The sequence below is a fragment of the Triturus cristatus genome, chromosome 12 (genome assembly GCF_964204655.1).
Source record: "Triturus cristatus chromosome 12, aTriCri1.1, whole genome shotgun sequence".
Lineage (NCBI taxonomy): Eukaryota > Metazoa > Chordata > Amphibia > Caudata > Salamandridae > Triturus > Triturus cristatus.
Genome location: NC_140595.1, coordinates 836295342 through 836311348, shown reverse-complemented (window position 1 = coordinate 836311348; position 16007 = coordinate 836295342). Strand labels below are relative to the sequence as shown.

The window sequence follows — 16007 nt, the reverse complement described above, 5'->3', positions numbered from 1 at the left end:
GCCCCCATTTTTGATGCTTCGTTGGGCGAGTGGGGGCTCAGTTCACGTCACCAATTGACCCCCGCAGGCACCCTGTTTAGACTGAGCAGCGAAGATGTATTTATTTGAAGGTACGTGGCGCTTTGAGTGACTGTGCGGCGCGTTCTTCCTTCACACGGCGCTATATTTGAGTGAGTGCACGGTGCACAGAGAGGTTCCTCCGTCAGGTGTGGTGGGGGTGGGGGCAGGAGACCAGAAGGCTCTTCTGAGAGGCGCTATCTTGCTCGGCCAGACACGACACGCTCGGCTGGGGGGGGGGTCTTTGGAGCTATATTGCACCATAGCAGTGACGGGGAGTAGACGGCGTTGCACATATTACAGAAGTCTCCTCTCTGGGGTCATCCGCCACTGCCGGCTCTTGGGGGCAGTCAGGAGGTCTGTGTGATAAGATATGTAAAAGAGCTGTGTGCGGCAGGTATGATTCCTGCCCCTATATTTGGGGGTGTGAGGGCTTGTAGTGTGCGCCCCGGCAGAGTAGGGTTTGGGGCTCTCATAGCCGTGTTAGAGGTCCATGGAAAAGTGGCTCCACCTGCCAGAGCTGGACTGGCCTCTAGCGCCTCGACAGGCTCCCCGCCGGGTCAGTGAGGCTGGTTCAGTGCCAGCCTTGTGTGAGTTTATGCGTGGTTCGGGGCAGTGCCCCCCCCCTCCCCACACGTCCCCAAGCACATATCACTCCCTTCGTCTGTCCTTCTAGGGGCTGCACCCTCTCCACCTGCCTTCGGGACGGGGTCTGTAGGTGTGTTGGAGATGGGGGCGGGAGCAGTCGAGAGATTCAGTGGCGTTTGTTAGAAATAGTGTTTCTGGTTGGCTAGGGTATGCGCCTAAGCCAGGTAGAACCCACCACTCCAGTCAGGGTAAGGGTGTTACACCCTCAAGACAACCCCTGCTCACCCCCTTGGTTGCTTGGCGCAGAGCAGGCAGGCTTATCACAGAGGGAATGTGTAAAGCGTTTGTGCAACACACACACACACACACCAGTGGCAGAATAAATACTCTACAAAAGACAGCAGCAGTATATAACAAGCATTTGCAATGCAACAGGTCTCGCATTATTAAAGTTTGAGCTATTGGTGTTGCATTATTTAGCAATGCCAATAGTTCAAACTTTAATAATGCGAGACCTATTGCATTGCAAATGCTTGTTATTGCAGTGGGGTCCTCTCGAACTTTTGAGTCTTGATGAACTTGTTCAAGAATAGGAGGTCCAGAATAGGCCTCGGTGTCAGATCAGGTTTAGGGAACAGAAAGGATCCGTTTATGCTCCCGGGTTTAGAAGCAGAGTAAAGACAAGTTTATGGTCTCACTTCTCAGTAAGAGCCGAGCCTTGAAAATGGCAGAGGTAAATGTAAATCATGCAACAAACACCACAGGAATATGAAGAATTCAAGAACATGTATTTCTTTAATGTTTCACCTTAATACATCAGATGACATCACTGCACTGAGAGAGGTTCATTAAAAGCGATAGTATTTTAAAATGAACTTTTATCAGGAACAAAATGGGGCTGTTTAGAGGACACTTTTGTACACCTTTTCCAGACAGATTATGTGAACCCACTATCTAGGATTTCAGATCCAGTTTGACGGTGGTTCTATTTGAAATTTCGCTTCAAGGCTGCTCCTCTGACGCAGCCTTTGCGCCAGGTGATGGGGCTTACCACAGGTAGTAAACCTACTAACACTGGGTTAAAGAGTAGAGTGCTACCCAACATAAAGTACTACAATAATTCTTTACGGGTAGTAAGTGCCATATAAATGCATTTACAATACACTAATACCTTAACACTCAGTGGTTGGGCAGTCGACTATAGCCATAAAATAGGGGGTACACTGTTCCGAACGGACTATGGCAGCCTCTCAGTGGAGTCTGGATGTAGTCACCGGGAGCATGCGCTCATATGAGCAAGTGCCGTCACCCACCCGAAGGTGGCATGCTTCATCACTGGGCTGGAGCTGCAATGCCCAACGGACCCCGCGAGAGGGCGCTTTATCAGAGGTCTTTTAATCACCAATGGGGTTTTGCATTTGTTTCCAGTCAATGGGTGAGAAGATTGGAAAAAAAAGTATGAGCTCAAATGGACTTTAGACCTCGTGGGGCCATCTATTTAATTGGGTTTCAAGTCCATGTCGAGGTAAAAAACAGGGCGCGAGACTATTGGACTTAATGGCCCTAGTTTCTTAATTGTAGCGGTATACTAAGTGATATGAGATTGCGATAGTGTGTCTAGATCTTAGCATGTGGGTGACATGTTTGACACCTCAAATATGTCAAAAAACGATCTAGTGGCATTTAATCAAGACCTTAATAAAGGCATACATAATCTTCTAAAGGGTAGTAAAACCCACACGTGTGGCTTGGCTTCCTCACCCCGGTGCATAGTGTGATGATCCACCTCAAATCAAACTTGTCTGAAAGCACTTAAGTCAATGCATGTGTGCTTCGTATTTAAACAGTGACCCTCCAAAATGATGGCAAGGTCCCCTTGGAAACGGAGGATAACTCTGGTCATACAGGCATTTGGGCTATGGAGACTATTGGTATAATCACCGATCCCCGTCCTGTCCAGTTAAACAGACCTCACAATAATTTCCTTATACTGCTTACCACTTTCACACTCATTAGACACAACTGCTTTGGGCCATGTCTATCACCAAGTCCTGTACAACACCACTGCAATAAACCACCTGTCACAAACTGAACATGCATGGAATACCCGAAGATATCTGTCACTTGCAGCCAGCCAACGGAGGACTTTATTCAGGCCCACTGGAATTATGCGGCAGGGGAGGTCCAAATTATGCAGCAGAGTTTGGTAAATTACACAGCAAGAAAAGGTAAATTATGCAGGGTAATGCAGCACTTTGAGCTAGGATTACTTCATTACTTATTTTTACACGCATTAACGCTGTCTGGGCATTGGTTGCACCTCATTAGTATCAATTTAGCACCCAAATAAAGCAATAAGCAACAGAAAGGTAACCCGTGCAAAGGCCCTTCCACTGCACGGCAACATGCGTCCTGTGTTTATAGTAACTGAAACTGTTTGAACTAGAATGATTTCTTTTTTGCTAAAGTCTGCATACTTGCAGCAGATGATGGATTACATAGCAATTGCGGCAAATCTATAATTCTGCAGAAAAAAGCTGCGGTCGCACAATAACATGATTCCAGTGGCCTTGACTTTAATTTAGTTCACCACTATGGGTCCCAACTAATTATATGCTCTAACTACCTTTCGACATCTCACAATGGTGATCACATATGGGATAATAGTGAAGTCCATCCCTGCAGATCTCTGATCCATGCCTTCGTCCAACCTATACTTGCTGAAGACCATGAACTTTGAACTAAATATCTCAGAATTAACAACCCAGTGAACTAACTAAGTGGACTATGAAAATAAGAAATGCCATAAAGGGACCTGCAGAACTGCTCAAAGATGCCATCTTACTGAAAACCATAAACTGCTCGCCTGTCTCTCACACTTCCTCATCCGTTGCACTGCTAAGTACTGCGTCGATAACCGAATCTCACGACATGGAACCCTACCCACACAGGATCAAAACAACCTACAAAGAGTAGCATGCAACTCATGTAAGCAAGCTCTTCCGCGGCCCACATAGCGGCAGTAAGCTCTATAGAAATGCTGAAATACAAAACAGGAGCAAAAACAACAGTTGGACAGAATGCAGAACAAGGTCATACATTCACCCCAGTACAGAGATCTGGGCCTAAATCCATCGGTTTGTTGCTTTCAATGCCATTCCAGTTTAAACCCAGCCATAAGCAAATCAGTCTTGACCCTGGGCCTCATGGGAACAGTCCAACCCGAACTGCCAAGCCCGGTCCTCCCTGTAGGAGAGTTGGATCTGCTTCTTATAGTTACTCCCACTTTTTGCTGATGTTTCACTGTTTTCGACTTAGTCTGGCTGGGATCCTGCTATCCAGGACCCCAGCCTAGCTGCTTTCTCTCTAAATTGATTGCATGTACTTTAGGTACACTTCAGATTGGATTCTGGGGTACCCTTATAAGTCCCTAGTATATGATATACTATGTACCAGGGCACAGGTACCCCAGAGGCCTCTCAGGGGCTGCAGCATGTATTATGCCACCCCTGGGAGACTATTCAAAATGACACAACAGGTCTGCTACAGCAGCCTGTGTAAGGTGGTGTATGCACCCCTTACTTAGATATAGGTTCACTATATCTATACATATCACTGCACATATAAACCCATCAGTCATCCCATGGCAGGCCTTATCAATCCTGAAGGCAGGGTGCTGGGTTTTATGTGAGGGTGCACCTGCATGAGCAGAGCCCCTCTGCAGCCTTCGGAACCTCTATTCCAGGGTTGTTTGTGATGCAGCCAACCATATACTCTTAAGTGCATTATAACCTCGCGGTAAATGCAAACTTTAAAACGGCTGCATGGAAACATGTCGTGTTTGGTGTCAAACACCTTGGAATCATACCTTCCACACCAGTAACTGGTGTGGAAGGTATGATTCCACCCTACTAGAGGGAGAAATATGACAGCACTGGTACACCCGGTACCAGCTTTGCAAGCTCTGGTATCACAAAATGGATGCTGCCAGCCACAGACACAAGTCTGCCCACCTGCTGCTGGACAAAACTCCAGCAGGGGACGGCTGGATAATAGATTTCCTGTCACATGGAGGTGTGAGCACCTCCCAGACAGGCTTTAATGTATTGGGTCTGGGTGGGTGCATTCTGAGAGTGCTTTGATGTCTGCACTGGGGGCACATTTGGTGTCCCTGTGCATAGTCCACCGCAAACCGGTTACAGGGGCTCTCAGCCCCGGCTCTGGCGTGAAACTGGACAAAGGACATTGGTGTAGCCACCCCTCTACCCTGACCCTCCCATAGGTGGGTCCCCAGAGTTTGTCCCACCCCTTCCTTGGGTATAAAGTAGGAATCCCTGGCTACAGGACTTTAGATATTACTTGGACTAAACTCTGCTACAGAAACCAAGTATTCTTCGACGATCTACGCTTTGCTGGACAACAGAAGAATCTCCCTTGGAGTAAAGGAGTTATTCCCCTGCAAGGCAGGCAACTCAACGTATCTGACCGGTTTGCATCTACGCAGCTCCCGACGGAACCAAAGATTTTGCAACACAGGAGGTGGGTTCCCAAGCTTCCCTGAGGGCGATCAGTGCTCTCAGCAAACCGGAGACCCAAAGCCCTCGTGGGGACACTGCAACCCGAACCCCTGGACACCGTGCACATTTGCAGCAGCATATGCTTTTTGGCGATCCCTGAAGCTGTGCTTTGGACTACCTGTAGTCCCGACCCCGAGCAGCGATTCCACCGAAGATCACTGGCCTACACTCCGAGTGTTCAGTGGGATGATGTTTTGTGTTTCCTCTTGAGGTCCCTGGTCCGTCGACCTGTGGGTCCCTGAGAAGGAACTCGAACTTTCAACGGGCTTACCTGGTTGCTCCAGACATGCCCTGACTCTCCATCGCTTGGGGAGTCCACAGGACCTTGCTGGTCCACACAGAAGCATCTTTACTCTAGCCGCGTGGGTCGCAGTTGCCAAGGCTTGTTGGTCAACAATCCAGACACTGCACGCGTCCCCCGTGGGTCCCGTGTCACTACCTTGGGTGGTTCCTTGGGGTCCCAGCGATTCTACGTGCTCTAGGCACTGCGTCTAGTCAAGTCGTGGTTCTTATACCACTTTCTTAATATATGGTTTGGTCTCCCCCTGGGGCCCAGTGTATATTGTTCTGTTTACTGTCGTTCTAGTGTATTAATATTGTGTGCCTTGCTCTCTAATCTCATAAAGAGGTTAGTAGAGTGTTTGGTAACACACACACACACACACACACACACACACACACACACCCCCCCCCCCCCCCCCCCCCCCCCTTAGCCTGAAGGCTGCTCTCCATAGCTACCACTAGGATAGCTTTCAATAAAGGGTGTCTTTAACCTAATCAATAAGGGTTGTTTGGGCTGGTACAAGCTGCCCACTTTAATTAGTGGACAGCATATACCAGGCCAACTTCACACACTTCCTGGACTGCAAACAAGCATCCTTGGACAGGCTTTGGGGTTTCACCCCTCTTCAGCCAGGATAGCTTGATTCCAGTGGCATGGAGAGCACAGGACCCACGTCTGGGCATACCCGTACCACTTGGGGTGACAAATGCAAAAACAACAGTTGATGGACAGAATGCAGAACAATGTCATACATCCACCCCAGTACAGAGATCTGGGCCTAAATCCATCGTTGTTTCCGGTCCAGGGAAGACATGGCTTGGCAGTTCAGGCAGGACTATTCCCATGAGGCACAGGGTCAAGACTGATTTGCATATGGCCATGTCTGAACTGGGTGGCGTGGTGAGCAAAATAATGATGGATTAAACCCAGATCCTTGTGACTGGGGGTGAATGTTTGTATTGTCCAGCATTCCGTCCATCAATAGTTTCTTTTGCATAGGTTGCCCTAAGTGGGAAGGGTATGCCCAGACGTGGGTCCCGTGCTCACTACACCACTGGATTCAAGCTAGCCTGGCTGAAGAAGGGTGATGCCCTGGTACCGGTCCCAGGATGCTTGTTTCCGGTCCACGGAGGACCTGGCTTGGCCGTTCAGGCTGGACCGTTCCCACAAGGAACAGGGTCAAGACTGATTTGCATATGGCTGGGTCCAAACTGGGGTGGTGTGGTGAGCAAAATGATGGCTTAAACCCAGATCCTTGTGACTGGGGGTGAATGTTTGCATTGTCCAGCATTCCGTCCATCAATTGTTTCTTTTGCATACAATACAATGGGGCTGGATCCAAGCAGGTGTCTCCAAAATAAGGGTATAATGCAGTGCAAGATCCATGCACCAGGCAACCATCAGAGATGGAATAGAAGAGGAGGTACTGCAGAGAAACCTCCTCAAGTTCAACAAGAGAAACTGCAGCCCCACCCCGGACCCCGATCATCTACCAAACGGCAGTGCATAGGAAGACCTAACCTAGAGCCCTTTGCGGGCAGGGTTCTCATAGAATTGCTAAAAGGCAGCCCTATCTCCATCATCCTCACTTCAGTGAGCGGATCTCAAACCTCCAGCAACTGGAAAATACAATACACTTATGCTGTCTGGGGAATATATCTCCATTCTCCATCTCTAGTCCTGCTAAACCTGAGCCGTCGGAAATGGATCCCAATGGTCTCAGTATTCAGATTCACACAGAGTTCTACTATTATACACGTGCACTGCACATAAATGCACTCAACACTCAACTTGCCCACAGCATGCAAGCACATTGTTCTAGGGGTTCAAAGAATAGTGGAACTATACTGGAGTGGAACCAGTGGGCTTGCCTGTCCTTGACATAGAGGAAAAATGTCTGGTCACATTATTCATTGACAACACATTGTACACTGCCGCCTCTGCTTCATGTGATGCACTCAGGGCACAGACAAGGGCCCGGGTCCCGTATGAGGCAGGCTTGGTGCTCCGACCCTGGACACTGGTGTCTTAGCACCAAGGTCTCTATACATGTGCTAGATTAACAAGATGCTAGGGTAAAAATAAAAGAGGGTACCCGTTTCATATCCAGTTGGGCACTCAGGGCAGGAATGTGCACCATTAAAGGGACAGTACCATCTCAACATCATCTAAACTACATAGGCCTTGTGTTAATTTGGGTAAAGAAGGTATACACGAGAAACAATAGTCATAGCAGTACTGTGGAGCCCAATGGCTCTGAAGCCAAGAGAAATCAGAATCACTTTTGGATCAAAAGCATTCAAACACTTGAAATAACCTTTCGGTTTAGAAAGACAAAATGAAGAAGAGGATTATGTCCTCCACAAAAAGGTAGTACTGAGAACGGTCTGCTCAATCTGGATAATTTAAACATTTTTTTTGCCAGATGACGAGAGCAAAATTCCTAGTAGATGTGAAGTTTCTTGAGGAAGCACTAGCAGCAGATACCCATAAAGCTTATAATGGATAATAAAAGAGTACTTAATTGAAGGACAGGATTTAGCCTTTAAGATTCCTCTCCCTGCTCCATCTGCTCACTATATCCACCATCAGACTCCTTCATGTGACACCATATTCTGCCCCTGAACCTCTGGAGCCTTTTAGGCTTTAGGGCTCATTCACTATGTGCTGGCGCCTCGACTGACCCCATAACACACTGCCCCCAAGACTGCTGTGGGAGGTTTCGGATGGTCTTACCATGTAGTAAAAGACTTTCCAAGGCCCCAAGTGAAAAGAAGGACAGACATTATCCCAATGTGTTGTGTGGAAGGTATAAAGGTATATGTTGTTCCAGTGTGCGCTGTGGGAGGTCCCTGCTTCCCTGTGTGCATTGTGCATCGCTGTTCTCCCGGTTGTTGCTGTGGGAAATCGTGGTTGCCTCCATCTGCACTCAGGACTCCCTGTGCACCCTCGTGTCTCGTGAATTTGTAAAGTATATATGTTCATTCATCGGTATCTCGGCACTCTATGACACTTCTTTTATCGACCTCAAGAGCATGAAAGTCTGACTTGGATCAAAGAGATCAATGCTTGGGGTACCTTAGTCCACTACGCCATCAGATCCGGTTTCAAAATACCTGTAAACAGGAAACCATGAGCAATCACACTGTGTTTTAAGAGTGCCAACCTCTGAATCATGCTGGGTCCGGTTAGTTCACTCACCTTTTTGAAGATCATTACATATCGGCTCTCTTCGTCATCACCAAAGGAAAAAGAAGCCAAGCCTGCAACTTCCACAACATCATGCCTGAAACAAAAATAGGTGAAAATCAGAGAATGGAGTAAGCAAAAGCAAGCAAAGAGTGGGTGACATTTTGAAGGTATACAAAAGCCAGGCCCAAGTAGTAACAAGAAGGCACAGAGAAGCTGGGCCCAGGCAATGGCAAGAGGACCATGGGAAGATGGATGTCAGCAGTAGCGAGAGGGCAGACACAATTATCAAGAGAAGCTAAGCCCTGGAAGCAGTGAAGGAACAAAGAAAGAGTCAGGCCCTTGCAGTAATAAAAACTGAAGGCAAGTACTAAACGTGGTGTGGGAAGGGAGGGCGGCTAGGCGTAAGGCAGCACTGAGGGAGAAAGTGAGACAAGTAGGAGGCAGCTGAGGAAAGGCAGGCCAAAGCAGAAGTGAGGAAGCCAAGAAAAGCCAATCCCAGTCAGGAAGTCAGGGAAAGCCAGGTCCAAGCAGCAGCAAGGAAGAACAAGCATTTAGAATGCAATAGGTCTCACAATTACATAGTTTGAGCTATTGGTATTGAAAATGTTATTTTTTTTCTTCGTGAAGCATTAGTCAAGTAATGGCGTTGTAAATAACAATGTCTTTTACCCCCTGTTGACCCCCGCATACAGACATACATGGAAACCGCACTACAAACGGGCACACATGCATGCACACGCTGAGAAACACACGCACCCCGTGAGACAGACACACTAATACATAGACACCAATGGTAGGGATGGAGTATTGTTGGTGCAGCAGGGTGAAAGGGTGTAAGAAGCCCATTAAGCCCCAATCATTACTACTACAGTCCTTTGTCACCTTATTCTAGTTCTGACATTTTAGGCTACATCATGTTGCATTTTGGGACTCATAGTTTCACTTTTCAAGTTACAGTTTAAATGTGCAAAATGATGCTGGCTGGCGTGAGTGAGTGTTTTTCTCTCCGCCTGTGGTGGCTGCATTCATGCAGTGCGCTGCCTCGGTGCATGGCACTATCTGCACTAAGGCCTCGGGCGAGGAACCATTCCCACGAATATTCCTAGAAATGGGGGTGATCAGTGTCGAAGAGCTGCTGCTGAACTGTAATATTCACAACTGGGGCGAGACCTGGCTGACGCCTTGAGTTACCCAGGCCTCTCAAACCAACCATGGTCCAGGTTTTGTGAACTCTGTTTTGTCGATTATCTATAATTATCAAAACAAATCATGAAGTAGCAGAATGGGGAGCCCTGTGGAAAGGAAGGCGACAAAGAGAGCAGGAAGCACTTATTCTGCTGCCACGGGGCACACCACCTCCCCCAGAAGTTGTCATGCGCTACCGTCCTGCTGACATGGACGTCATCGTTATGACGTCGGAGTGCCTCCTCTGTGCTGACACTGCCCACCTTCACAGCCGGGATACTTTCATGTCATATCTTCTCCAGAGATTTTTTGAATCGACCATACAGTGTCTGGGTGGTTAATGATTTCCCTCCGCCGTGTTTTAAAGCTGCAGTGCGGCGTATGTCACTCTACCTCACAGCGCATTTAATAAATGGCGCCCATTCAGTGTCATTCTGCGTAGCAGCCTCACGCCACAGTCAGGACTGCTTTGGCGTCTTTAATTGGAAAGAATTTGAGGTAAACATTGTCCGAATGTCGAATCAAAACAGTTATGACGGTGCCCTATTTTTTTACCAAAATGTCCCTTTTACTTTTTGTGAGGCAACCTACCTTCACTTCAGTGGCATAATGAAATGCTGAGAAGCACCACGTGCCTTGCTGATGGTTACAGGCGCTATACATATACGAATAACTGCAAAAAAACCTTTAGAAAAGTGAGACTTCTTTCGAAGTTTTATTAAAATCTGCATGGTATATTTAAAGGAGGCGGGCTGGTGGAATGCCTAAGTATTTATCCGGTGTGTGAGGTGAGGGAATGTTTGTTTGCGGTTTTTAAAGGAACGCGACGACGCCGTATAAACAACCCGCGACGTGTGATTACAGGGTTCACTCGTTTAATATGTTTAACTTACTTTTCTGAGAGCACTAAACCTTGAAATGACGTCATTTCAAAGGAAGTCTTTTGTGTAATTGCATCTTGCCAAAGCGTTAATTTATTAGTCGATGTAGTGTAGTTTTGATGTATTAATTAAATGCAAATTTACGTATAATGAAGTGAGGAGATCCGAGCACTATACACAATGAACCAATGTTAACAGCGTTGTAAAATATGTATATTTTGAGGCGAGGACTTGTTCACATCAAGACCAACTATAAACGTATTTGCTGAAATGAGGAGACGACAAGATCTACCTTCCTTTTAACGCATTTGTATAACATGTGTCTCTGTGTGGGATCCTAAATAAATAAATACGGATTGCGTCGTCTGGAGTGATAAGACACTGACGTGCCATTGACAGCAGGCAGCTTTAGTGTAAGAATGACATGAATACTGTGCATTTTAAACCGGACAGGAGACAGCAGAGTGTCTCTTCCCGGATCTTGCCTCTAAATAGTTTTGTCTGTTTACTGCCTTTTCAGAGGCGCTCTTAAAGGTGCGTGTGTGTTTGTGGCTTGTGTGTGCGTGGCTTGTGTGTTTGTGGCGTGCATGTTTGCAGCGTGTGTTTGTAGCGCGTATGTGTGGTTGTGGCTTGTGTGTGTGAGAGGCTTGTGTGGTGCTCACACTTCTGTCCACGGATTGCTGGCCGGCGCCGTGCCGTGGTCGTGCCCACACGGTGACTCAGCCAGGCTGGCCGTACACACAGCCATTGACTTGCATGCGTCGGGCGGAGAATGGGCCCGGTGAGGAGTAAATCCAGTGCCGCCGCACATGCGCAGGGCCAGGGACCCCATTGATCCGGTCCTGTCCTTCAAGGGAACCGCAGGGTTAAGGACCCCGCGGCTAGACTTCCGTCCCAGGCGCTATCCTGCGTGACGTGCCTCTCAACCGAGAACAACTTCAAAAAGGGGAAGAGGGCAAAACCTCTTCAGGTGAAGGGGTAAGTGTGGGGGGGAGGCGGGGGGCATCAGCTGGGAGAGGACATTGGGTCTTACGTTTCCCAGGTTGGGTCATGTGATCTGATTGCAATTCTGTACAATTCACGCCTTGTCCATCTTATAGAAGTGCATAGAAACCGTCTATGTAAATGCCAGCGCGGGGCATATTGCGAGCCCCATGAACTGCAGGTTTCATTATCATAATCCCCCCCCCCCCCCCCCCCTCCAGCCACAGCACAGCTTTTTTTTCTCTTTAGTAAATCTTTTTATTAAAACTGATTCGACAACATGGCATAGAATCATAGCAAACACAGCACAGCTTTACCGGATGTGTTGGTCTCCACCAAAGGAGCACCACAGCGCCACCTGGTGCGCGCATTTGCTTTACACCGTCACTACTGTCCATTATCTCCGAGCCGGAACAGGATGGCCTTTGTCTTTCTCCGTCCTTATCCTCGGTGCCAACGCCCGCTTTCAGCAGCAACTACTTCATGATTTAAAATAGAAACCCGGGCACTGCCAGCGCGAGGGTTCATACGACGCAGGGCGCGAGCGCCGGCCAAACACACACTAATCATTACTTATGGATGAAAATCGATTTTCATGAGAAATGAATTAATTCAAGTGAAAATCGTCACCGTTTAGTCTGTTCAGTGTGCGGCAGATGGGCGTTAGTCCTTTAAAACACTGCGCACTAACATTCATATTTGAGTGTTTTTATAAGTCTTCGTTTCACTTTCAATAAATAAATAAGCGCAGTCGAAAACGAATGAGGATCGCGCCGGAGCTTGTCTTTATGGGCATTGTGTTTGAAACACATGGCCCCATAAAGATAAGAAAACGTTTACAACGAACTGAAAGCAGGCGAGGCAGTCCAAGTGGGCTGGCACAAAAAGCCAAAGGGAGGCAACACAGATAGCTTATTTCCAATGGCTGGCCACCGTTTAGCATAAACGGTGACGGCAGCCAATGGAAATAAGGGGCGGGGCTTAAAGCCCTTTTCTAAAATTACTAATCTGCATTAAATCTCGCCGAGCGAGCTACGCATGTGTGCAACGCTAGGTGAGACCTAAAAATCTCGCCGAGTGAGCTGCGCATGTGCTCAGCAAACAGCAAAGAAGTAAAGAGAAGACAGTTCCAGGCAGAAGTGAAGAAGCAATGCCAGGGAGCAGCAAAAGGAATCCCGACTCCAACAGCAAGATGGGAGAGAAACCAGTCCCTGTCAGATAAAGGAAGCAAAGGCAAGCCCCATTCTGGCAGCAGCAGACCGAAGTGAAGCTGGACCTTGGTAGATTTGAGTAGCGAACTGAAGGCAAGCACTGGCAGGAGTAAACAAACAAAAGATACTGGGCACTGACAGCAGTGAGGGAGCCGAGGGAAGGTAGGCCCTAACAGTTGAAGGGAAAAGAAGGGATTGATGTCTGGGCAGAAGTAGGAAGCAGATGCAAGCAAGGCACTAACAATAATAACGAAACATTATAAGGTTTGGCATAAGTAACTGTATAGGGCAAAGAAGTTGGAAGACACAGGGAACACAGACAGTGTGGGATGAAATGGTCAGCGGCATGCGGTTGTGTTCCACTGCTTTGAGGGCTCAACTGCGAGTAGCTGGTATCCTGGTTTTTAGGTCTCGCTGAGCCAGCGCATGCGCTGCCCTGTGAGAAATTTAGTGTGTGGGTTTTCAAAGGGCTGCCACAGGCTTTTGGTGGCCTAGCGCTTGCATTCACGCGAGCGTGCACGCGCGCAGCCGCCATCTGTCTTTGATCGCGATCACTTTCGCGGGCCGCGCGGCCGTGTCACTTTCATGGCCGCGTGGCCAATGCTTGTTTTGTTTACTTTCAGCCACGCTATATAACTTATGTACATCATGGCTAAAACAATTGAGAATGCCAATAAGTCTTGCATACGTGAGACATTTTGGCTTTGCTTGATTGTGATTCAGTTTAGAAAATTATGGTTTAAGATGCCACAGGATAAATGATTCCAAAGTCTTCACCCTCTTACTTGGATGCTGTGCGTTATACTAGGATTGCCATAGTACGATTATTAGTTTTAGATAATTGTGCATTTATTAACGTAGGAGTGTTTAGCAACTCACTGAGCAGACGACCTTCACTGTAGACACAAAGCTTCCGCAACGTGGGTCCTTCGCTTCACATTTTTGGGGAGAAGACGTCAGACACTTAAAACCCAGGGCTTTGCCGGTCAAGTGTATTTGATTTTCCTATCAATTGCTTGCTACGGCAGTGGCCTTGGTGATGGAAACGTTCACCCCTGCCCGACTTTAAACCAAAAAAAATCTTCAACTTGTGCACTTTTATATTTTGAAATTGCACAAAAAATGTGCTTAAAGCACGAAAATAATTTGTGGTCACTGTGTCAGGTTATTGGGCTGTCGAGCATATACAACTTGATGGAAAACCTGGAACAAATATTGCCTAATTTCCCAGAACCATTAGGGTCGTTGCTGTGCTTCCACAGTTTAGTGATCCACATTTACCGTGTTATATTTTTAAGTTGCCCATTTTAAAATATCCTCATCCAAAGAAATGTAACGCGTTGTTCTGCACTGGCATGCCAAAAATGTTGATCTAGACAAACCTGTTTCTTTCTTTCAGGCGGTGGTAAAATGAAAGGCAGCATTAAAGGAATTATTACACTGATTGCATGGAATATGCTACTTACCAGTATGCATCTGTTCTTAGCATGTAGAGCTGCAGATCTATACACTGTGCATAGATCGCCATCTGGTGTTGGGCCCGGATGTTTGCAGTTTGTTTTTCCTCTTGGAAAGTCTTTGGGAGTCACGAGGTCGGTGACTCCTCTGGTTAGTATTGCGCATGCAGGGAAAGATGGGAGCGTAGTAGTAACAGTAAAGAAACCCATGTGTATTGTATCTAAATAAGATAAGACTGGAACGGATACAGGTAGCCGGGTGGGCGTGTATAGATTTGCAGCTGGTAAGTAGCATATTCCGTTCGAGGCATATTAGCTGCAGATTATACACTGTGCATAGATTATATAGCAGTACCCAACCCTAGCGGCGACCACCGGCATCCGTTGCAGTTGTCTGAAACAGTGTTTTTAGTACAGCTTGGCCCACACTAGCTTGATGCTTGGTTTGCACATCTACACAATAATGTTTTGTGAAGGTGTGTGGTGTTGACCATGTGGCTGCTTTGCAGATGTCATCTAGTGGTATGTTCCCTAGGAAAGCCATAGAAGCCCCCATCTTCCTTGTAGAGTGGGCTTTAGGGGGAACCGATAGCGTTCGTTTTGCTTTGTGGTAGCAAATCTGTATGCATTTTACAATCCACCTAGCTATCCTTGATTTAGAAATAGGGTTGCCTTTGTGTGGTGGGGAGAAGGAAACAAATAGCTGTTTGGTTTTCCTGAAAGGTTGTGTTCTCTGGATGTAGTAAAGTAAAGCCCTTTTAACATCCAGTGTGTGTAAGGCTCTTTCCGCAACTGTTTGGGGTTGCGAGAAAAAGACTGGTAATTCTACTGACTGGTTTAGATGGAATGGAGAAATGACTTTGGGTAGAAACTTGGGATTGGTGCGCAGTACAACCTTGTTGTGATGCATCTGAAGAAAAGGTTCCTGTATAGTGAGTGCTTGTATTTCACTAACTCTTCTGAGGGAAGTGATGGCCACTAGAAAAGCTGTCTTCCATGTGAGGAATTGCAGCTCGCACTTATGTAATGGTTCGAAAGGGGGTCCCATTAACCGTGTGAGGACTATATTCAAGTTCCAAACAGGTGAGGGTGGCACTCTGGGTGGAATTACTCTTTTGAGGCCTTGCATAAAGGCTTTGATGGCAGGCACTTTGAAAAGTGAGAGGTGCTGCCTGTTTTGTAAATAGGCAGCAATTGCAGCAAGGTGTAACCGAATGGAGGTATATGCTAGGTTACACCTTTGTAAATGGAGTAAATAACATATAATGTGTTGTATGGATACATTTAAGGGATTTATTGTGTTGTGGCAGTAAACAACAAATCTTTTCCACTTTGCTGCATAGCACGCCCTAGTAGTAGGGCGTCTAGCTTCCCTGATAATGTTCATGCAATCAGGGGGAAGGTTAAGGTATCCAAATTCTAGGACCTCAGGAGTCAGATCGCAAGGTTGAGTTGAGCTGGGTCCGGGTGCCTGATCTCTCCATGGTTCTGGGTTAGGAGGCATGGTGAGAGGTATAGCTTTTGGTGTGGTACTACTGAGAGTTCCAGCAGTGTGGTGTACCACGGTTGTCTGGCCCATGTTGGAGCTACTA

General features: G+C 47.2%; 1 protein-coding gene across 1 annotated transcript in view; it reads right to left on the bottom strand.

Moving 5' to 3' along the window:
* SPAG7 (sperm associated antigen 7) overlaps positions 1 to 16007 on the bottom strand; it is a 154973-nt gene that overhangs the window by 71085 nt on the left and 67881 nt on the right. The window contains exon 4 of the mRNA XM_085636705.1: positions 8707 to 8791. Within this exon, the coding sequence (XP_085492831.1) occupies positions 8707 to 8791 (85 nt within the window). The remainder of the gene's footprint in view (positions 1 to 8706; positions 8792 to 16007) is intronic.